Source organism: Amphiura filiformis, chromosome 11 (assembly GCF_039555335.1).
Source record: "Amphiura filiformis chromosome 11, Afil_fr2py, whole genome shotgun sequence".
NCBI lineage: Eukaryota > Metazoa > Echinodermata > Ophiuroidea > Amphilepidida > Amphiuridae > Amphiura > Amphiura filiformis.
Window position 1 is genome coordinate 32,421,803 of NC_092638.1, and position 24,894 is coordinate 32,446,696.

General features: G+C 36.9%; 1 protein-coding gene and 1 non-coding gene across 3 annotated transcripts in view; both read left to right on the top strand.

The window, feature by feature from the left end:
• Positions 1 to 24,894, top strand: part of LOC140164736 (polycystin-1-like) — a 65,705-nt gene that overhangs the window by 23,029 nt on the left and 17,782 nt on the right. For both annotated transcript variants that reach the window (XM_072188090.1, XM_072188092.1), the window contains exons 14-30: positions 603 to 866; positions 1,500 to 1,675; positions 4,933 to 5,089; positions 5,919 to 5,968; positions 6,250 to 6,288; positions 7,620 to 7,748; positions 9,652 to 9,777; positions 10,604 to 10,721; positions 13,979 to 14,046; positions 15,048 to 15,145; positions 15,603 to 15,759; positions 17,959 to 18,355; positions 19,703 to 19,929; positions 21,617 to 21,844; positions 21,989 to 22,090; positions 22,670 to 22,785; positions 24,080 to 24,245. In XM_072188090.1, coding sequence (XP_072044191.1) covers positions 603 to 866; positions 1,500 to 1,675; positions 4,933 to 5,089; positions 5,919 to 5,968; positions 6,250 to 6,288; positions 7,620 to 7,748; positions 9,652 to 9,777; positions 10,604 to 10,721; positions 13,979 to 14,046; positions 15,048 to 15,145; positions 15,603 to 15,759; positions 17,959 to 18,355; positions 19,703 to 19,929; positions 21,617 to 21,844; positions 21,989 to 22,090; positions 22,670 to 22,785; positions 24,080 to 24,245 — 2,618 coding nt within the window. The remainder of the gene's footprint in view (positions 1 to 602; positions 867 to 1,499; positions 1,676 to 4,932; positions 5,090 to 5,918; positions 5,969 to 6,249; positions 6,289 to 7,619; positions 7,749 to 9,651; positions 9,778 to 10,603; positions 10,722 to 13,978; positions 14,047 to 15,047; positions 15,146 to 15,602; positions 15,760 to 17,958; positions 18,356 to 19,702; positions 19,930 to 21,616; positions 21,845 to 21,988; positions 22,091 to 22,669; positions 22,786 to 24,079; positions 24,246 to 24,894) is intronic.
• On the top strand, positions 22,502 to 22,575 carry Trnat-ugu (transfer RNA threonine (anticodon UGU)). Its single transcript has one exon. It is a non-coding gene; the product is annotated as a tRNA-Thr (tRNA).

The window sequence follows — 24,894 nt, forward strand, 5'->3', positions numbered from 1 at the left end:
ATGCGCATAAAATAACACTGTTCTATGCACGGAAGGATTCGCAAGTAGATTTGCAAGTACATGCATAACCGTTGACCCATGATTTCATCCGATTCCGAGGTTATAAATTTCTCAAACAAATTATTTTCCTATTTCGTTTGTCGAGAGGATTAATTTGAGACAAAACGCGATTGAATCGGTGCATTTTGAAAATTCGGCCTCTGTGTATGAGATATTTGACATTTGCATAATTTACTCTATAACTCCTGAAAAAGCACTCTAGTGCAATATGACAATATACTTTTTATTCCTAACATTGAGAGGAATCGTTTGAGGTATATTACGACATGATAGAACAATTTTACATTTTGGTCCCCTTTATTACCTTCGAATCATAGGGGGTATAGAAAAAATGGAACCAATTCTAGTTTTATCATTTGAGGTGTAAGGATGCCAAAAATCATTGGTTCCACTAATGTAGCAAGACAAAATGCAAACCCAAATATCTCCACAGAGCGCCCTGTACTAAAACCTTCCTACCCTTAACAACATTTAGGCCTAGATATATTTTTTGATTATTTGCGGTTTCTTTTGTATATCTGTTTGCTTAACAATCATTTAAGGACTCGACACTCCAAGCCTATGGATACCAAGATCAACATTTGGTATTGTCCCGAACGCGACATCCTATGAAGTCACCGTACTGATGACGAACGAAGCAGGTTACTCCGGCAAGAGTCACGTTTTTATGGAACCAAACGAGCCACCTAGAGGAGGTTCGTGCAGCATTCCAAGTGGTAAAACATCGATTATTGGTGGGCATTTCATGGATATTGAATGCCGAGACTGGGAGGATGACAATGGAATAGAAAGTTTCAAATATTATGGTAAGTTTGTACATACACTGTCGGTGGTCTCCGATTCCAGAAAATATAGCACTAATTTTTTGGGCATAGAAATAAATCCACGGTCGAGGCATCAAATACATCCTAAGATATATCAAAAGGCATATCTTAAACGACTATTGTAGAAATATTGATGTAAAAAAAGAGCGAGAGAAATAGAAAACTTCCAAAGATTTTGAGACCTGAACATATTCACCTAGAATTGTATAATCACGTGGACGACATCCCGTTTGTAGCCACATTTACGACAAATTTCCATAATTTGCCTTTGAAAAGAAATATACTTTGATATTGTATTATTTGGAAGTCTCTTTTCGTCATATTTTCGGAGAATGGTTTTGGAATATCAGCCGCACCCAAACCAAAATCAAGAATCGGAAACTAGAAATGAAAAACCAAAGTAAATTATCTTTATTTCTCTGTTTACACCAAGCACGTCTTCAAAATACCGTATATGATTTGTAGAATGAACTATTACAAAACATCAAAGTGTTATTTTTCAATAATATATTGATTAAGATAATAAAAATCGAGATTTTTTTTTTGGCTGCTTCGATCAACAATACATCGTGTACCCTTAATTAATCAAAGTTTCTCTATTATCTTAACTTTCAGTAACAAGGCCTGACTACTACATTCCATTAACATTACCTGTCTTGAGGAGGGATGGTGGTGTTGACTATTGTGAACCGCCTGCAGGGACTTTGAGCATCGATTATCGTATGGCCCTTTCGGTACAAATAAGAGACAAACTCGGCGCATTAACAACACACAAAATTAGCGATATAGAGGTAAGCCGTAGGCCATTCCATTAGGTTTCACTGCCTGAACAGAATAAATGTCTCAGCTCCTTTTTCAACCAAATTGACGGTAATAACTCTGTAGTGAGGGATCAACATTTGACCACAACTTGCCTCAGGCAAAACTTACTTCCTGGTAACTAGATACCACACAAGGTCATTTTTATGTAACTCATTGACCCATGTGTATCATATACTGCCTCTAGCTAAAATGACAACCTGGTGATCTGGTCAACTCATTGACACCTACCAATCTCAGGAGGGTATTCATTTTTTGATCGATTCTCTTCAGGTAGTGAAACCTAATGCCAGTTGAATTTCATTCGTCCCCTATAGAAGACATGGCCTTTATCTCCCACACAGGAGGTGTATATTTGAAATGGAGCCATCCATTCTGGTATAACCTCGTTTGAGTGTACATGTAATAAAGAGGAAAAGTTGTTTAAATATTCCATTTCCTTTGTACATTCACTATGGACCACGATGGCCTCATTCTAATGGCATAGTTCAATAACCTCAATTAAACAACCATAGTGCAAAATTTGAGCTCAAGCTACAGAGTATGAGTTTTTGTCCCCAAATTTCCAAAGGTTATTCAATGAATGTGCAAATGTATTGGGGTTAAAGAACTGTGCCCTGATGGGTGAGCATGTTGTGGATCATAGTGATTGATCTTGCTTTCATTTTGAGTTACCTACCTAAAAATAGAAAGATAATAAGAAATACATGCTATGAAAGAGAGGCAGAACTTTTTGAAAGACCTTCTTATTATAACAGATCATTTTTAATCTGGTTACCCCGGCGAGTCTCAAATTGAAATCATCAGTGAAAGGTATAACAGCGGAAAGGATTTTACAAAGGGCTCAACATCAATTAGTAGGGGAACGGATCAGACAGATCTATGCTACGCTAAATAACATCAAACAACAAATCGCGGACATAGATGAACAGTTGTTTACTGAGTTGCCTATGGAGACGTACTCGGAAGTCAAAGAGTGGGTCGCGCATGCGCACAAAACCGAATGGGACAAGTGCAGATCACGTCAACAAACCAAATTTGCTCGCTTGTCATCGAGTGATAAACAAACCAAAACACGGGATAAAAACCGCCCGATTGTTCCAGTTAACCAGCAGGAGCATAAGGAAGTAACAGATAGATGGGTGATTAATAAGTCAGACAAAGAACTTACAGAATCGGAGTTGTCAGTGCTTCAAAAGGGACTCAACTACGCGGTAAGTCCATCTAAAATCCCGGTAGTCGAATTCATCACCGGTGTTGAATCAGCGACCAAATTGATAGGGCACGATTCGGACGAGGCGTCACGTTTGAGACTCGATTGTGTGGACATTCTAGAACATGCGAAGGTCCCTGACAGTAATATTTCCAAAGAGGAAAGAGCAGCGCTTCGTGATCTGAAATCTGACAATAATATCATGATCCTCCCTGCCGACAAGGGGAGGGCTACTGTGGTAATGAACAAGACCTCGTACCAAGACAAAGCCAATGAACTTTTAGCTGATAAGAACACGTATGAACTCATTAAGAAAGACCCCACTGCCAGGTACAAAAACCTCTTGGTGGATCAACTCAAAGTCCTCAAAGACGAGGAGTGGATTGACTTTAAGTTGTACAGACAGCTGTACCCCACCACGGCTGTTGTACCCAAGTTCTATGGCCTTCCTAAGGTCCATAAACCTTCGTGCCCACTTAGACCGATAGTGGCGAGTCGCGGTTCTATTACGTATGACACTGCTAAATTTGTGGCCAACATCCTGTCCCCCCTTGTTGGTAAATCTGAAAGACATCTGCAGAACAGTGAGGACTTAGTCAACAAGATGTCTAAATTCACTCTCGGTCCCGAGGAATGCCTTGTGTCCTTTGATGTCACAGCCCTCTTCACGTGCGTTCCGGTGGATGAAAGTTTAGTGATTGTTAAGGACTTGTTAACAGCGGACACCACCTTAGAGTCCAGAACTGATCTTAGCCCGCAGCAAGTTACTGACCTTCTGAGCACCTGTCTTAAAACCACTTACTTCGTTTACAACGAGAAGTTTTATGTTCAACGCGAGGGTGCGGCGATGGGCTCCCCCGTGAGCCCGATCATTGCGAATCTCTTCATGGAGAACTTTGAAGAGAAGGCTCTTCAATCGTGTGCTAATCCCCCCAAATACTGGGGGCGCTATGTCGATGACATTATGGTGATTATGGACAAAGCTGAGGTAGATACGTTCACTCAACACCTGAACTCTGTGCACCCATCCATCAAATTCACGGTTGAACTTGAAAGCAACAATGCACTCGCGATGCTTGACACCCTCATCACTCGCGCTCCTGACGGTAAGCTGGTCTTCAGTGTCTACCGCAAAAGTACCCACACCGACCAGTACTTAAATTTCTCCAGTCACCAGCCATTGGAACACAAGCTAGGAGTGATTAGAACTCTGACTCACCGCGCTAAAACTTTGTCATCTGACAGCACTCTTCTTGAAAAAGAATTAGATCATGTCAAGAAATCACTGTCCATATGCGGATACACCAAATGGACCTGGACTGCGCCGAGTAGTAGGAAACGGGACCCCAAACCTCGTAGGAGTGACACCCCCACCAAAGGTCACGTCTCGTTATCCTACGTACAAGGTGTGACGGAAGCGATTAACAGAAAAATCAGGAGTGCTGGTGTAACTGTTCATGTCAAACCCTCGAACACCATCAGGAGCATGGTGGTGTCTCCCAAGGACAAAGTAAAGACACTGGACCGTACGGGGTCCATCTATCAAATTCAGTGTAAAGACTGTCCATCACAATTTATAGGTGAGACTGAAAGAGCTCTCGGAAAAAGGGTTTCCGAACATAAAAGAGAGCCCTCGCCGGTTGGAGGACATATGAAAGCTGCCAGACACTCCTTTGACCCTGGTGAGGTCAAGGTGTTGGACAGCGATTCCAGGTGGTTTCAGCGAGGGGTGAAGGAAGCAGTGTACATTGCAGCCTCCGAACCAGACCTCAATAAAGATCAGGGACGCCACCCCCTACCAGCCGCCTACAAGAGGCTACTCGGGTCAAGTGGTTTGGGTTCATTGCCCAGATCACGTGTCCCGAGTAGCGGTACGTCTTCCAGTACTACGCCAACTCAGTGCTGAAGAAGTGACCTCGGATGAGGCACGAAAATTCCACTCGTAAGTGAAATTTTACATTGCTTGTGTGAATCAGTTTTAAATTGTTCTACATTAGATCATTTTTAACTTTCAAGGTACGACCGAATGGAACATTAGATGTATCTGACCCAGCAGTTGTAGAGAAAATCCAGAGGGACATAGCACGTCTAAACGCAGAAGGAAACTCTCGAGACATCAACACAAAACTTCAAACTTTATGTGCTCAGTTGAATGATGTACGCGAGATTGCAGGTAAACTAACATAGTAAAACAGAGGCATAATTGACGGAAATTACATTATAAACATTATTTTTCACCAACTTCGCCGTCGCAAATAATAAAGGAGAAAATAGACCCCACACGGGAATGAGCCCAGGAGAAAGTAATTGTTCCTAATAAGGATAACCTGTGGACTTATTTTAATGTTCAAGTATCTTCATAGTTAAAGGCCCATTCAGTGATTTGCTCATCCGGACGATCGTAAAAATCATCAAATTTCAGATTTTGGAACCTTTGTCATTGTCATAGATGTCCTAACATAGTGCTAGTGGTTCAGCTGAAAGTCGTATTTAAGGTAGCACACAGAATCACTCAAGGTGGGAAATTCTAGACATTGTTTTGTATTGTATCTTTAAAAGTAATGATGATAAGTTTATAAAAGTATACATTTTCAGAAAGAAAATGATGCAAGGAATCCAACTAGCACGGCGGGATCTTGCAAACATTTTGCAAAAATTGCAGTGTTTGAGAAAAGCGCCTAATTTGATTTTCCATGTCAATTTTTTTCGGTCCACCGTAACAACTTACCCTAAATATCCAAACTGACGAAAATTGCATATTTGTGTTCCAAAGACACAAAACTAGATTCGGTTTTCTCAAATTTTTGAATTTTTTCTTCAATTTAAAAATATTGGTCAAAAAAGATCAAAATTTGCCTTTTTTTTCAATTTTGACCAAAATTTTGGAAATTTTAAGGTAAGAACCTAAGTCGGTAGTCGGTACTGTTTGGTTCTACCTCTTTGGTTCTCACCAATCAACATTACGATATTGTCTCCATAATATTTTCAATTTTTCGTTACAGACAGTGAATTAGAAACGTTGGTTAATGATACGGAGGCAGCGACCACAAAGGCACGTATTCCCGTCGTATTTTAATCACTATAATTAAGGACATGTTTATATGTATGTGCTTATGCGTTTGTCCATCAAAAGGCTCTTTCTAAACATAACGAAATATACACGAGAAGAAAGCTTAGATTAATAGAAGTATCCCAGCAAACACAAAAAATGTTCAAAACGTTTTTAATAACATCTCCTTAGTAAATAATAATATGGGGATTAGCCGTAACAACAGAATTGATTTGCAAACTTAATACATTTTACTAAAACTTTAAAATGCTATTTTCTTACAGGCTATAATGATGGAATGGGACAAGGAATTACGTGCTTATGTAAGTTGTAAAAAGTCAACTATAATATTACTTTTATTATTCATTCATTAACATATTAACCGGACAGTCCAGGTCAGTCGTATGTGGCTCAACGTAATACCTACCAATAAGGCCTCGTATCCATAGGCTGTTCCCTTGTGGCGTGTGCCCTTGTTCCGTGTTTACTTTTTCCCATGTGACCTGCCACACAGACAACGAACCTTTGTTTTGCTTAGTGGCCGTATCCATAGGTTGTCTGTGTGGCAGGTCACATGGGAAAAAGTAAACACGGAACAAGGGCACACGCCACAAGGGAACAGCCTATGGATACGAAGCCTTATACACAGTCTTTTTAATGCAGGCATCATTTTCGTTCTTCTTTTCAGAGAAAATAAGTACAGCAAAAAGCGCGGTTGTTTGTTATTGGTGATGGGTTGCTATTGGTTTTTTGGGGGGGAGGGGGACAATAGAATGGGTCCGGGAAGAAGTTGGGCAATACCTTCAAACCGACACACTAGGATTATGGTTAGTGTTTGTGATAACGGATAGGGTAAAAAGTTAGGTTGTCAATCAACTACACTATGTATTCGTGGTTACATGACAGAAAATATGAGCTTTCTTCTGAGAACATTTGCCTACTTCAAGAAAGCTCATATTTTCTCCTTATCCAAATTAACATTAACGCCCATCGTTTCGTTTAGACGGTGTGAACAACAACGTGGTGAATTGTGATAACCACAACCAGAAGTATAATGTACTATCCTATGGAGCATTGTTATTTTTGGTTGTCATATTAAAACCTTGCTTCTCATATCAAAGCCACAAATTTAAATTTGAAACCATATTGTTAGACACCATATGGTAGGCCTTAATTCGCTGTCAAAGTGACGAAATAATCGGATTAACTACCATAGCAATAGGATAAAACAATTTTTGAATGTATCGCGCAGCACTACAAGCAGGTTGTACTCATCACCTGTGTATGTCTGCAATCATAGATTGAATACAATACTGGTCTTTTCAAATATACTTATATTATCTTACAGGTGCGAGTGATCAGCTCGATATGGTTCGATGCAGAGGTACGGCGTGAACGTACCAGTGCAGCGCGGTATATTCAAAAGTTGTTTTACCCTATTGCTATATGGTAGTTAATCCGATTATTACATTACTTCGACTGCAAATAGGGCCTATACGATGGAAAAAATCGTACGATGCCCTTTAAATGTTTCTTAATTTATTACAGTTTATGTTACAAAATGCATACGAATATTTGTTTTGCTCAAATCACTGAATACCTCTTGCATACCTAACTATGTAATATTTTATATTTTATGGTTTTATTGGTATAGATAAGAAGACATCTCATCGATATGACGTGTCAATACTTAAAATTGAATACCATGCAGGACATCCAGATTGCTGCAAATTCACTGAGCGTTTGCACGATGAAAACGGATGAAATATCACAACAAACGCTGGTAAAATGTCTGTTTTGTTGATGCGTATTTGTTTGTTTCATTGTTTTTTTATTCATACCACCGTTATATTGAATCGACATCATAACACCAGGGCCGTGACACTCGTATTCAATCCCTGTATAAAAATTGAAGTCACTTCACGGCAGTTTGAGTGACGGTTGCTAGGGAGTTTGGTACCATCGGAATGTTGATTGACAGTTTTGGGTAGTTTGGTACCCTAAATTTGTCCAAGATGGCGCCCATCGACTGCCAATTATTCGGACCCTTTCCAGCAAAAATACAGCTTATTTAGCCAGTCTCGTCATGGGGTCATCGAAGAGAATATTTTCCTAGCATATTGAGCTAACTCCTCAGCTATTTGGTTTTTCACGATATGATAGTAATGGAAAGATTCGACCAAATGTTCGCCGTTTTTTCGCCATTTAATTTTTTTGAAACGATGACGTAAACATGCATCATCTCTTCCACAGGTGATACACTCCTACACGTACAGGGGTACTATGCCATCACATGCATGAAGGCGCATAGGCTGAATGACTGACTTGATTTGCGCAAACGAGTGGCTTATCCTATATTATATTAGTACTCTAGAATCCTTGATAACACTACAATTGCGAATAGCAGCTTACGCCCTAGTAGATCTGACCTTGAGCGGAAAGGCTGCATGGTGTTATTTTACGTTTTAAGCAATTCTTCTTGATATATTTAGTTCCCAGAGGTTTTCTTTCCTTGCCCTTAAGATGACCAGTTTTTATTATTGTTGAGGTAACTTGTTGCCGAAATTCTTTGTGCTCAGCATCCCAGCAAACACAAAAACGTTTTTAAAATTATATTTTGGCTTTTGGTTTAGGTAAAAACGTTTTAATAACATTAAAATGTCGGGTTATATAAAGGAAATGAAAACGTTTTAAAACGTTTTGCATGAAAACACAATACAACAATAATTCTAAAATGTTTTCAAAAATGTTATTACTCGAATGTAAGTTCATACGTGCTGGTAATAAACAATTTCCAAAAGTTTAAACTGACTTTCAGCACAAAAATTCACTAACCTTGAATTTTTGATGTGTGACACACATCTTCATCAGAAGTCCTAAGATGTTGTGATGGACAGCCATGGACTTGCCCATTTGTTGACCTTTGGCGACTTTTGGTCGAATGAGGGCGTCCATCACAACATCTTATGACTTCTTCTGATGAAGATATGTGTCACACATCGAAAATTCAAGGTTAGTGATTTTTTGTGCTGAAAGTCAGTTTAAACTTTTGGAAAAATGTTATTGTAAACTATTTTTGCAAACATTTTTTGCCAAATATTTTGTCAACACTTAAATAACATTATGTTAAAATATTTGTCCCCAGCAAACACAGAAACGTTCTTAAAATGTTTTCTTCAAAACGTTTTAATAACGTTTAAATGTCGGGTTATATAAAGGTCATAAAAACGTATTTAAAACGTTATTGCAAATATTTTGGGCAAACATTTTTCGCAAAATATTTTTTCAACCCAAAAATAACATTCTGTTTGGAATGTTTTGTATCAGGTTTTCAAAATGTGTTTGGAATGTTATTAAAACGTTTTTATACCCTTTATATAACCCGACATTTAAACGTTTTCTGTAAAACATTTTGTGTTTGCTGGGCAGTAGATTATCAAAAAATGTTTTTCAATGTTATGAAAACATTTTATACCCTTAATATACCCTTTATATAACCCGACATTTAAACTTTTTCTGACAAAATTTTATAACCTTTTGCGAATGATGTCGAAAACGTTTTGTGTTTGCTGGGATTAGCCCAGTTTTACATCTTCCTCATAATTCTAACGCTTAATCTGGTAGTCCGATATTATTATTAGTATCGCTTACTCACAGTAGTCTATTGTATATTTTTCCTTTTTCAGGATTGTACTGCACACTTGATTTCAACATTCATTGATAAGGTCTTTGAATACGGTGAAGATACAGACCAAGAAACCATAGTTGAAGTTCTAAGCACTGTCCTCGATGTCCTAGGAAAATCACAGGAGGTAAGAGTCAACCAATAAATAAACAAAGGCACAGAACATAATCATTGATTTACGTAGAACACGAAGTGGAAGTAAAACGCAAACCAAATATTGTAGTTTTCGTCATCACAAATAAAATGAGGTATATCAGTTTGACCTCTGACATATCGGGAGAATTGCTATAGTTCTTATTCATTCATTGTAATTATGTTATCATTAACAATACTTTAAAGGGAGTCTCCGGCAATCATAACATTATGCCTTGTATGTTAGAAAAAATACTTATCAAGCACGAATCACGTGGTTTTATTTTAAACAAACTCATATTGACCATAAAAACAGTCGGCTTTCAACACGCGATATTCAAAATTCCCGCGCCGAAATTGTCTAAGTGCAATGACGTAATGGTTATTTGTGCTCAATTGTCGTCAGCCTTCATTGTATTACTGGGACGTCATTGCACTCGACAATTTCGGCGCCCGGGAATTTTTAATATCGCGTGTTGAGAGATGAATGTTTTATTCGTTTTATGGTCAATATGAGTTTGTTTTAAATAAAACCACGTGATTCGTGTTTGATAATTATTTTTCTTACATATAAGGCATAATGTTGTGATTGCCAGAGACTTCCTTAAAATAATTAATTTATATAATATTCATATTATTTAAACAATTTTTATTCTATTAAAACATTTTTAATGATATTTTATACGCACAAGAAGGTGATAGGTCAGAGGGCAAAGTGTCCCAAAACTGCAAAAACTGTCCCATAATGCATTGCAAAGTGCCGATTTGGCTTACATGTCGCCTCAAATTTATGATGAATTTGGGTGTTTGTTTGTCTCTAGGGAACTTATCACTTAACCCAAAATCCACTCACAATGAATGATAAAATAGAAGCCGAAGGTGGTGATTACGACGACTTATTGAGAAATATTAATGACGCAAGAGGGGCTGCAGGTTCTAGTGAGTATTAGATTATTCTTTGTTGTTTTTCTTAAACACATATATTTATTTCTCTTGAAATGCTGACTACGATTACTTCACATTGCAGCCTTACAAGGCTGACTTATATCATAAACTATACAAAGTTTGAAAACACCAAATGACAAGAACAGAATATTGCAAAATTACATGTTAATAAGTCTTTCACAAACATTCAACAACTCTTCCTATACCTTTGTACAGGAGCCAACCGTTGTTAATCCGTGATGAGTCTACAGTTTTGTAGCGTATACGCGAACGCAAGGTTACGCGTACGCGTTACCCATGAGCGCGTAAAATTCGTCATGCCTGGAAATATGCGTAAACATGAACTCTCTTATGTTGGCGGTAGCAGCTAAATATTACCGCTTTATTCTTTTATTTTATTGCTGATATTAACAGAGAAATACCGCAATCTTTTTGTAAGGTTGAGTGGCAATGACAAACGGACATTCCGAATAAAAGAACCATTATGAATTAGACATCTTTAGCTTGTTTCGTTGTTGAAAGGGATTCAATCATGTCGGGACAGCTCGGGCAGCTGAAGCTGCCCTCGCGAAGTAAACCACTCAGACGACGCGGACGCATCGTTGTTAATCGGTGATGAACAACGGTGAAACATGATTGAATCCCTAATTTAATAAGACAAACATAGCTATAACACGCACAGAATTATGTTTGTTTCCTGCATGTGCGCCAAAAAATAAAAGATCATAAAGATGCATCTTTTTATCGTATTTTTTGTTTTTAGTTTTTGTCCCAAGGTTTATGGTCAAACTACATCAATCACAAATATGATTCGTCAAAGTAGTTGCGAAGTAGGTTACATTTGGAATTTGTAGAAAAGCTCGAGATTGAAGTTTTAAAAAATGTTATTGATTTCATCGTGTTTCTGTCGACTTTTTGTGATGAAATTCCATACGGAAGATATTTCAATTGTTTTACTTTTGTAATACGGTAAATGGATGAAAACATGTAATTTGGATCAAAGTTTCTTAAAGAGAAAACTGAAATGCGGTCCAGGTAAAAAACTGCAGAGGTACGAAAATTTAAATTACTATTGATACATTATTTAAGATGGTACTACACCCTTTGATAAATTTGTCATTATTTTTGCATTTTTCTCAAAAAATTAAAACACACTGGTAACAAAATGTATGTATAATATACTTTTATAGGGGCAAGGTATGCAGTTACTACACTGGAATTCCAGTGACTCAAGACAAGCGGTACGTTATTTATGGTAAGAAAAGAGGTACCGCTAGAATGTACCCCATTTCTTGCCATATATGAACCACTTGTCTTGAATCACTGAAATCTCAGTGAAGTAATTTAATTCCTTGCCCCTATAATATACATAACTTATGCTACCAGTGTGTAGTTATTTTTTGAGCAAAAATGCAAAATTAGTCACAAGATTTATCAGGGGGTGTAGTACCACCTTAAAGCCATATTATAACATTTTCAAACAAAATAGATTAGCTTTTCTTTGCCATAAAATGTTAGCTTTTACTGTCAGATATATCCCCTTTTATTTTTGAGCTGAACACTTACGGCAAAGCAAAGAAAATTGGAATTTACTACCCGCGCACATGTCGCCAATACGTACCACTCCTTCGGTCATGTTGTGGTACGACCCTTTGTTGTGTATATATCCATCCTGCACGCCGTGTACGTACTGTGTGTTATGAACATCGTGTATGCGTTCGACTAATAATTCCATCGTAATAATAAAGCGCCGAATCCGGCGTTTTATTCAAAATCTCGGATTTTGACAAAACTAAAGCACATAGAGTCTTGATTTTTGCAGGGTATATTGGTTTAATAAAGTACAATTTAATCGTGTAAAAAAAGGAATTTTAAAAGATTTTTCCCATTCAGAACCAACAACAACAACAAAAAGTTGAACCGAATTTTACTAATAAATGTCACTTTTAATCTATTTAACCAGAACAGAAAACAAGTTTTCTTCTTCCCGGTTTATGATGTGTTATAGAAATGGCCACCCGCATGATTCATCGATCATTAGCATTCATGAGTGATCACTGTTTATTACGTCTAAGCGTAAAGATTGGTTACGCATTCATGATATTCTAATTTCTATTGTATTGTATTGTAACATACACGCATCTATTCAATTCTCTGTCACTTCAATGAACATGGTGAATAGAAATGATGACCATAGAGGTCGCGTCCCTGAAGTCATGAATAGATTACGTAGGCCTATTTGGATTGTTCTTAGAACATTAACCCAGGTTTTCTACCCATGGCCCCTAGCTGAAATACAGCAAGATAACGGTAGATTGAAATGTAAACCTGTATTTTAGAAGTAGTTTTCTAGAGCTATTCTCCATGGCTAATTTCTAAAGATGGGCTAGAACCCAGTTATTCACTACTAATAAAAACTGATTAACGGCAAAATTTGACAAATTTGCTGAAAGCAAATATCTCACCGATTTATCCCCTGTTCTGATCGTTGAAGCCGAATACAGAAATTGTGTTAGCCATCGGTCGTTGCCATTATATTCAAGCATAAGAAGCCCCGGAATATCAGCACACACTCTTGATGATCGTCATACAGCGAATTGCACTCGTAACGCCTGACTACCTCAGTATACTTGTATTATCGAGTAATTTACACAAAGCTATTCAGACAACATCTTGATTTAATATCTGTTGCCGTCACAGTTTATTCCATGTGAAGAAAGCTGTATTGTATAAGCTTGCTGATTTAATACGGCCTCTTCGTTGTACAATAGACATGATACATAGAGAAAAAAAATTTTACGTCCGACCCGAATGCTTGACTGATATAGAATGAAAATCGGTACACATGTACCTAACGGCAACCCGGGCGAGGCCTTGCCCGCGAAACTATCACGTGACTTCCTTACGGAAGGCTATTTCCGCCACCGGGAAAATAGTGAAACGTGACTTCACTACGGAAGGCAATTTCAGTCGCGAGATAATTTTAGGTTTCATTCGACAGGCGAATTAAACTGTATTTTGACAAAACTAAAGCACATAGAGTCTTAATTTTTGCAGGGTATATTGGTTTAATAAAGTACAATTTAATCGTGTAAAAAAAGGAATTTTAAAAATTCAGTGAGGGCGTCTTCCACAGCAAATGTTATAATATGGCTTTAAGGCAATGATGCAGGATGACCGTTGAGCAGAGTGAGCAAATAACATGTTACGTATTATATTCTATTTTTCATTCTATTCATTCTAATTTATAGTTACAACTACATGGAAGACCACAACCGCTCTTATAGACGATGAACTTCGGGCCCAAAAAAATCTCAAGGTATTTATAACAAGCATTGTAACTTTGCATAAAGTTTAAGATAATCATTTACAATACATTATGTTTGAATCCTTTTGAATCGACACTTGCGATTTTAATACTTTTCAATAGATCCTGTTATATGTAACAAGCAGTTTATTAACCCGTCATTTTCACAAAATCTGCCTGTCCAAAATTTTTCGTTTCCTAAAAATAACGTTTTATAACCAATTTTGTGTTCGCTGCCCAGCAAACACAAAAACGTTTTTAAAACGTTTTAAATAAGTTATATTTTGGGTTAGGTAAAACATTTTAATAACATTAAAATGTCGGGTTATATAAAAGGTCATGAAATCGTTTTAAAACGTTTTGTATGAAAACACACTACAACAATATTTTAAAAATGTTTTCGAAATGTCATTGTAAACTATTTTTACAAACATTTTTGGCCAAATATTTTGTCAACACTTAAATAACATTATATTAAAATATTTGCACCCAGCAAACACAGAAATTATCTTAAAATGTTTTTTACAAAACGTTTGAATAACATTTAAATGTCGGGTTATATAAAGGTCGTGAAAACATTTTAAAAACGTTATTGTAAATATTTTGGGCAAACATTTTTTGCAAAATATTTTTCAACCACAAAATAACATTCTGTTTAGAATGATTTGTACCAAGTTTTCAAAAATGTTTTTGGAATGTTATTAAAACATTTTATACCATTTATATAACCCGACATTTAAATGTTTTCTGTAAAACATTATTTTGTGTTTGCTGTGCAGTACATTACCAACAAATGTTATTTAATGTTATGATAACGTTTTGTACAATTAATGTACCCTTTATACAACCCGACATTTAAACGTTTTCTGACAACCTTTTATAACCTTTTGCGAATGATGTCGAAAACGTTTTGTGTTTGCTGGGTGGGTACATACGACTGCATGGTCGATGTTTCACAAAGTTTTGTCCATACAAGATGGTCCACAGTAAGCCGAAATCACGTCTTTTTTTAGACTAGCCAAATAGCAGACAGCCAAGCTGAGCAGAGTAGAAGGGCACTACGATATATACTGAAGAACAAAATATCAGAGGAACCTATGACTGAATACAGGTAGGTATTATCTCCAGAATGCCCACAAATACTAAAGATAAATATTTAAATATGTGTTTCATTGAAATTCAAAGGAAAGAAATTTGATGTATATTTAGGTACCGTATGTACAAAATGTATATCTTCAATACCGAAGGTCAAAATTTTCAAATGATGGACGGCTTTTCCTCCCAGCTACATACACTTTACGTACATTGTACATATCATTAGATTTATAAAGTTTACTTCGAGGACTGTTAAATATCAAAAATATATAAAATCTAATTGTTTTTTAAATTTGTATTATATCGCGAATTTAAAAAATAAATCAAAATTTTATATCAAAAGTACCTTCTTCGTATTCAGAATGCATTTTGGTGTGCCTGATGCGCTCTCAGGTCCCACAAAAATACTGCATGCAAACGTTGCTATCTGATTTTAAGGGCAAACAAACATTTTTTTATTTGCCTTATTCTAGATCTGATACTATAACATGCCGTGTAGCCAGGAGTAAGCCTGCTGATGTGCTTAAGCTGATTAGGACTCAAGACGAAGATGGTGGCGCAATTTTACCGGAAGCTAATGTCTTATTTGCAAACTCTGGTTTGGATGAAGGAGAAGAAATTGACATAGAGGTGAGTTGGACAGTTTGGCAATAATGTTCTGGTTCCCGCGTTTATTGAATCTATACAAATACGTAAGTAGGCCTTCAGCAAGATCTAAATGTATACACCATAACATTTTTCATTTATTATTTTATACAGGCCTTTTTATGTTATTTTTGCTAAGTCTCGGTAGGAGTTGTATTATTTGAAGATTTTTGTTGCTGTTGAAAACTCTTGAAAATGTTAACAGCTTGAAAAAAAAAATACAATATAGATCAACTCGTAATCGGCGAGCATAACTTCGCGGATTAATATCAATATACAGACTTGACATTTAATATGGAATATTTTTCGCAAAGTTCCAAGACTGGTCTGGACGGAGTGTGCATAGACCGCACGGGCTAAATATTATTTGGGGTGTGTCGAGAGATGGTGTAATACAATTGTTTGATAGAAAATGTGCTTTCCACATGTTAACATTATAGTGCTCATAATGTAGCGAATGTGCCTAAAATGGCGGATTTAGGGAGGCTAAATTTGAGCTTTGTGGGGGACACACTTTCGGACTTTATGCAACGTGGTTCTGTTATTATCAAATTTATAGGGGTTTGAGGTGATATTTCTTAAACTGCGTCAGCAACTGGCATTCATCGCAGCTGAAATACACTTACAATGTACCAAGTTTTTGAACAGGGGAGGATCTTTAAAATAGGGATCTTAAAAGCTGTACATACTCAGAAAGTTTGAATGCCCCCTGGCGTCAAACGTTATAAACTTACGGTACAAAAACAACTGTGCGGATTCCTGGTTGTCCAATGATCTCACACTGCTTCTTTGTGTACAGTAAGTTTATAACATTTGGCCCCAGGGGATCATTCAAATTTTCTTAGTGCATATCACATTATAGAGCCATATTTTTTAAAGCTCCTCCCACTTTCAAAACTGGTGGATCACAGGTGCATGTCAGTTCTGACGAACACTTATTGGTATTTAGGTTCAATAAAATTGCTTCAAGCCTCAATATATTTAATAATATCAGAATGTTGCAGAAATTTTACCCCCACAAAATTCAAATTCAGTCTCCTTAAATCCGCCATTTTAGGCTAATTTACTACATTATGAGCGCCATAATGTAAACTAATGGAAAACACATTTTATGTAAAACAATTATTTTACACCATCTCCGGACACACCCCAATTAATAGTTAGCCCGTGCGGTTTATGCAGACCTCTACCAGACCAGTCTTGGAATTTAACGAAAAAGTATTCCATATTAAATATCAAGTCTGTATTTTATTTCGAGAACTGTTTACTGTTTTGTGACAACTCGCTAGAAGTATTACAAATTATCATTTAAGTTCTATACTATACTTTATGTAACACACACTATATAGACCAGACAGCCTGAGACAGGTCGATAATATCACTCTTAACGTGGCTCCTACTTTTCGGCGTAGTGGTAAAAGCCTAACAATTCCCGCACAGTGTCAACACCCTGTATTATAATTTTTTCATAGCTCCATACTCCGTTGGTGAAATCAATATTCTATTGTTGACATAGATAAAGAAAGTTTACATATGCATTGTGAAATACACGTGTGATCGAATATTCAATACAAGCACCTGGATTTTAGGTGAATGGGCTATTTGTGTTCCTTTATATAATTGTAATTCTCAAAATTAAATATTACACAATTTTAACTTACGATTTAAAAATCGTTACCCCAAAGATGCAGTAAAAATGTATCCAGAGCCAACAGCAATGGTCGCTAATTAGTGTATTGCATTTCAAGTTAGTCTATTGGAAACAAAACCTTGGGTTTACCTCAAAACAAATCGAATTTCCTTGTAATAGCAACACCATATGGGATACTAGAGCATGCGCAAATCGTATTAATTTGTAGAATAGAACTTGATGGTGTCTCACATGATAGTCGTACTATGCTTAGCCTGAGTCGCTCGGCCTTTCTCGAACAAAATCGCCATGCGTAGCTATTGAAAAACGAGAGGATACGCCGTACTATCACGGCAATTTTTGACACGAAGATATAGGGATGATGACGCTGTGTCCCGCCGATTACGAGAATTACGATTATAGGTCACGTGTTACAAACCTTAAATCTAAACAAATGAGATTGAATCAATGTGTAATTTGTTTGAAAAATAATTTAACCTTTTTTTTAACATGGAATACATTAGTTTTCCAACTAACTATTCAAATTATTGCAGGCCTCATCTACCCGAAAGAATTTTAGGAACTACGATGCATCTAGTAAAGCACTTAGCGATGACACCGAAATGCAGTCAGTAGAACTCTCTAGAGCCGACGGATCTGAGATCGAAGCTCAAAATCTGCAGAAACCTGTTGAGATTAAGATAGCCCGCAAGCAAGGCCAGATACCAGAATTCAAAGAGTTCGATCCTGTTAACAATACGGACAAATTCACCGGCATGTCGTGTCATAGTTTCGACACTAAGTACGATAGAATGGCAATTACTTTGGATTTTATTCCGTTTGCATATGATTGGAGCATACGGTACGAGATTTATTTTAAATATGGAGAGTTCGCAACTCAGAATAGCCATGATTTAAAGTATGACCTCAACAATGAGAGTACTTCGTATGGTACGTATACTTTTGGTCAGATTTTAATTTTGTTATTTTTACCAAATATTATCAAACATTATTACTGTCTGGACGGTTTTCTGAAGGGGGTACTACACCCCTGTGGTAAATTTGTGACTATTTCTTGCATTTTTCTCAAAACATAATAACACACTGGTAATAAAAGTTATGTATATTATTGGGGCAAGGAATCCAATTACTACACTGAAATTTCAGCGACTCAAGACAAGCGGTTCAGTATATATCACAGGAAACTTTCAGGAAATTCTAGTAAAGTAATTGGATTCCTTGCCCCAATAATATACATAACTTTTGTTACTACTGTGTTATTAGTTTTTGAGAAAAATGCAAAAATAGACACAAATTTATCGAGGGGTGTAGTACCCCCTTAAGCCAAAATAATGAGGTTAAATGAAATAAAACCCACTTACTGTCTTGGGCGCTTTACTGATCTATGGAAGATGTATTGTCTTAATTCAGATTTTAATTCATAATTGCTCTGTGCAAAATTGCATGTTGAATTTAGATGATTCCAATTAGGTGTGTGTCTCTACCCGATTGTTCCAGGTGCACTACAACGCTGAAAAAAATGCCAAAATGACTTAATCAAACACACTTAAAATTATCTACTCATTTTTGAATAGAAACTTATCAATACAAGAAACTATTCAAATAGATATTATTTTAATAAGATTGGCTTGTCATTTAAAACGGCGATCTTGTCAATTATTATAGAATATTATAGATTCTTGTCAACATTAAAAACGTATCAAATTTTAGTCAGTTTTCTTGTCAGAGGGGGATTTAACAGGATATTGTCAAAATGAAATGAATAATCTTGTCAAATAACGAATTTGAGATCTTGTCAATATGAATATGTCCTTGTTAAAATAAAACGGAAACTATTCATTTTGATAAGAATCTGGTCAAATTGATCATTTTAATGGGTCAAATTGATAATAAACCTAATCAAAATGAACAGTATGTCTCATCAAAACGAATAGCTACGGGATCAAAAATAAATGAGTATAGAGATTTTTTTTTAAATAACTACCTTACCATGGCCATAGTCATGGTGGTCGGCTTCAAGGTGGTTGGTGATTTAGAATTTTTTACAGAACGGAAAAAATATATACCACCTCTTCTACAAGTCAATCTCTTACACAAAATATGCACCACCTCTTCCACAAGTCAATCTCTTACACAAGACATACCAGCACATTTATGATTGCACATAGAGTATGTGACTGACTTCATTTGCGCAAACGTATGGCTTATCCTATAGTATAATTACTCTAGAATCCTTGGGACGAGGGTATAAAAAAGAAAATGAATTTTCATTCACAGATGCGACCAATGATATGTACAGCTTTTTTGTATCGGATGATTACGTTGCCAATAACACCGGAAAGTATTACTTGTGTGTTCGAGAAGTTACGAAATTCGAGGGTCTAGATTTCGATGTTTATAACGAGACCAATAACTTCACTGGCCCGTACACGATGAGAATCACTCTGTCTGGATGTCGGTATTGGAATAAGGCTCTTGGAGCGTGGACATCAGATGGATTGCAGGTAAAGTACATGCGCGAGTATTGGGGGGGCTTTTGGGGCGCCAGCCCCCCGGGGTAAAAAGCAAGGGGGCGGCCAAAATGAAGGGCGGTGGAAGAAGAAGGGGGCGGCAAAAACGAAGGGGCGGCAAAAAGAATTAGTAAATAAAAAAGGGCGTAAAAATTTGATAAAGCATAAAATTTTTGCTGCTTTTAGGGCGCTAGCGCTTGAAACCCTTTTGTCATGCACGTGATAAATTAAAACATATCAATTTGTAAGCCCTCTTTTAGCAAAGCCATAGTTCATTGAATTTACAACCGTATGGCAAAACAGGCGAAAATAGTAACACAAGATTTGCAATTTAAAAAGAGAATTGGCCATTGCTCATTCTAGTGACTCTAGTGTATGGACAATATAAGTGTGCTTTTTCAGTTAATAACATAAAATTTGAAAAATATTGTAAAGAACACTTGAGGTTTTGACTTTAAAAACCTACATTTGTGCTTGGATAGGTAGTTTTCAACAGATTTTCCACATTCGCCTTGCTATAACATTGAATTATGTTATCTGTTGACCTAGTGACGAAAAGTGTTTTTAGGGGGAAGTATTAGCTTTCGTTAGACATAAAAAAAATCAGATTTTATGAAGGGAACACTTGAGGTTTCGACAAAAACCAATAAAAGAGACCCATTTTTTAGCTAGAAGCTTCACAGCTCCTACATTGATATGCACTCAACCGTGTAGTGAAATCCTTAACTTGGAAGCTCTTGGGATGAAAATATGTGCTCAGGTGTATCGAGGTTGACATTGTGCGCATGATGGTTTATAAGAGAATCGTTTTTGTATAGAAACCTTCCCATATGTAGCGCCATTCACCCTAATGCATTTTGACATGCTTACGAATGAAATATGTCATTGGCATCAGGAACGAGAATTCTCATTTCAAACTTTTGCCTTTTTACCTAGTTTTGGTAGGTTTTTTCGAGGGGGGTGTTTGGGTTTTTGGGGGCGGTTCTTGGTGGGTTTTTTCTCCTGGTATTTTTTTCCTTCATCATTTTCCCGCTTTTTTCATTGGAAATTCATTCTCATGCCTGGGTAAGCATTTCATGAACTTATGAATGCATTTTTTAATGCTATGTCATTTTATTTTTAATATTATCTATTTAATGTTATGAGTTTCCTAATCATGTTATGAGCTGGACTGTTTAGAATATTTCTATTTAAAGTTAAAGTTTATTGATGCATTTGAGTTGGCGAATGGCGATGTTGATGATGTTATTATTGTTGTTAACTTTCGTTGTTATTTTTGATGACGTGGAGGTTCATGTTGCAGTGGTTGTTGATCATCAAGACATGCTCATTATGATCAAGACATGTTTATGTTAATCATGTTTATACTGGTATTGGTGGTGCTGATGATGATGTTAGTGGTACATGCTGATAGTGATGATGGTGTTTTGTTGCTGAGGCGGCTTCAAATCTGGGCCGCTGGTTGACCGTGGGTTGATGGCGGTTGAACCACTTTCAGTTGTTTAAACCGAGTGGAACCAGCGGGCAACTGACGGTTGAGTTTTGAAGCTGTCCTTCAATGCTTGTTCGTTGATGATGTTGCTAGTGTTTTATCATTTCTCGCATTTTCTGTGTTTGTTGAATGTGGTCAGTGATTACATAATGCTCATCAGCTAATACGCATTACATTTAATACCCACAGGTTGATCGCAGAACTGACTTTAAGTTCACTATCTGCCTTAGCACCCATTTGTCATCATTCGCTAGCTCATTTATTGTCCCTCCAACTCCTCTCGACTTCAATTACATCTTTGCTAACGCAGGATTTGCGCAGAATCTCACCATATACATCACTACAATAGTGATCTACGTTCTGTTCTTCTTCGTTATTATCTGGGGGAGGAGAAAAGACAAGAAAGACGTAGTTTTGGTAAGTGTTTCTATATATTATTTTTTAATCGACACGGTTTGTTATAAATCTGGCCCAACATCGAAATTGCCCTTAATTAAGGCATACTGTAAGATTTTTTTAACGATTGTATTTATGATTGTTTTTATCACTATTACGTAATAGCTTGGCGTGACTCCGTTACCGGATAATAACCCTAAAGACAAATATTACTATGAGATGGTCGTCTGTACAGGACAACGACGAGATGCTGGCACAGAATCCAAGGTAATTGCCTATGTGAAAGGTCAATGGCCGGGGTCAAAGGTCAAAGGCACAAAGATCCAGATGATATGTCTGTCTGCTAGGGATTATTGTTATTGTTCCCCATCGAGCAATCTTTCCCATTGTGTTTATTTGTTCTTGTGCAGGATGCGTAGCCACATTACATACAGTAACTAACTACTTTACATATTATTTATACACAAACTTGATTAAAAATAATTCTGTTAAATTTTTATGCTCAAATTATATTCTCAGTTTATTAAAATCATTTAAGAGCGGCAACGTCTCGTTTCTTTGTTTACACATTAATGTCCAAATCACCTGCTCTAAATTGAAAGCAAATGCTTGTAACCAAACACTCTATACAAACATGGAAAAACAGTGGGTTAGAATTTCAAACAGCCTAATCATGAAGCTCCCGTGGCCGAGTGGTTAAGGCACAGGTCTTGTAAACCTGAGGTCCTGGGTTCGAATTCCAGGCGGGATCACTTTTTCTACTTGTCTCCTTTATTATTTGCGACGGCGAACCTGGTGAAAAAGTTTGTTCATTAATCTATACAAAAATACATTTTTGACTCTTAGGTGAGCTTCATATTGTCTGGGGATCAAGACGAGACTGATGTGCGAACACTCGAAGATAACATGCGTCCAGTCTTGAAACGGTCTGCACAGGATAGGTTCCTCCTGGCCACCAGCAGGTAAGAATAACGTAATGAGCCGACCATTATTTGAATAACAATACGTGGCAGAATTGAGTATTGTCGTACCCATCAGTCCTATTATTGGCACTCTCCTGACGTTCATATAATTGAAGACAGAGATAAAGAAAAAACTAAATCGCGTCTGACGTCATCTGTCAATCAAACCCGGGCACGTTTTGTTCTCAAATGTCGTAATGATTACTTGCTGAACGCGGCGATATAACCGGGCGCATTATTGTTTATTTTGCACCTTCAAACATACAAACCATCTCAAAAATTAAGTCTTTGTAGTAGGGAACTTTCTTTCCCGAAGGCACCATGTCAACAATGCCTAGAAAAGTTGTTTTTTGCCTTGTAAAAGTATGTCGTATTTCGGCATTTTCTGCTATTCCTTTTGTCCAATCGGCACCAAATCAGTTTTCCTTTTACGCGTTATCAGAACGGTAAACTGCATATCCGTCTTTACACGCTTTTCAATGGGAAATGAACTTTCCTGCTTGGATGATGTCACGAGAGGTTAGCATTTATTCCGTATTGAAAAGCGTGTAAAGACGGATATGCAGTCGACCGGCCTCTTATTAACCAATCAAGGATCGTAGGGACAGTGACGTCAGACGCGATTTAGTCTTTTTATCTCTGTCTTTCATTATAGGATGGACATTGATATCACGCCCATCTTGCCATCGCTTTCGTTACGTATTACAACCACGTGATACTTTTCATGTGCTCGCTTTTGTTATTTATATAATACATGATATCGATGTTGACACCATCAACGGCAAGAAAGTGCTAATTACATGAATGGTCTAGATATCCATACGTTTAGATATTGAAAATTTGTAACCAACACAAATGCCAAATGCGTTAACAAATAAAACTGCAAACATTTTAGTATTTTGTTGTTATTTCTGACCTTTGCAAATAAAATTGGTGGTCCAATGCTGAGATGAAGATATGTTATATTAGGGGCACTATCTTTGCTATTTTGTGGGATGAGTTATTTTAATATTTTACGGTCTTATAGATCTTAGATGCTATGGAATGAGGTACAGAAAAACCTACTAATCCAATACAATGGTTCAATTTTGAGAGGTAGAGGTGATATGCTTAGGTACTGCCTGGTATATGATTTTTTATTAATACGACCTAAAAATTGACCTGAAACTGTATTTTAGGTGTCTGTATTAGGAATGAAGTACATGGAAACTTTCAGTTTTTTCTTTTTTTGTTTTTGTTTTTTTCAATAAGATTTCATTCTAGCCTAATTACGTTTCCAATCTTTAATTTTCAGACCGCTTGGTACCTTGAATTACATGCGTCTATGGCATGACAATTCTGGCGTCGGACCGAACCAGAGCTGGTACTTGCAGTACATAGCAATTAGAGATCTTCAGACGAGGGAGCGATTTTATTTCATCGTCAATAACTGGTTCTCATTGGTTGAAGGCGATGGCGAGGTACATAATTAGTGAATTTTAATACAGACTATAACCTAGACACAAAGTTTAAATTTTCCATTACGAAACCTTATTCTAGCTTGCCATTGACGACAACAGTATAAGCAGTGGCGGATTTAAGCTGTCAGCAAGTCAGCAGTTGCTGACAAGGCCCCCTGCTATTTTGGCCAAAGGGCCCCCCTGCTTTTTTTTTTTTTTTTTTTTCCTGTAATTTTTTCTGTAAATTTCAAAGGTGCGGTGGGTAGAATAGTAATGAAAAGGTTATAAGCCCATCATGCAAAAGGACATTCTATTCATGCCCGCATCTATGATTCTTAAAAAGTTTAATTTTGCCCGTTTCCCCCAGGAAGAGGTCAAAGGTCAAGGGCCCCTGGACCCAAAATTTAGTATTTGGGAATGCAATTTCTATAGAATCAGGACTACGAATTAGTACACTGATAATCCTAGAGCAATGTATACATTCTCAAAATACAAGTAGGTCATCAAGTATGGGCGCCACGATTGTTAGATATAAGGGTATCATTAAAGTTGACTCTAAAACTACAATATGAATTGTCAATTTTGGCCCAGATATGATAGGCCTATCCGAGATCAAGAGTTTGCGGGGCCCAAATGTCAATACAAAGGACCAGTCGTTTTTCAAAAACTA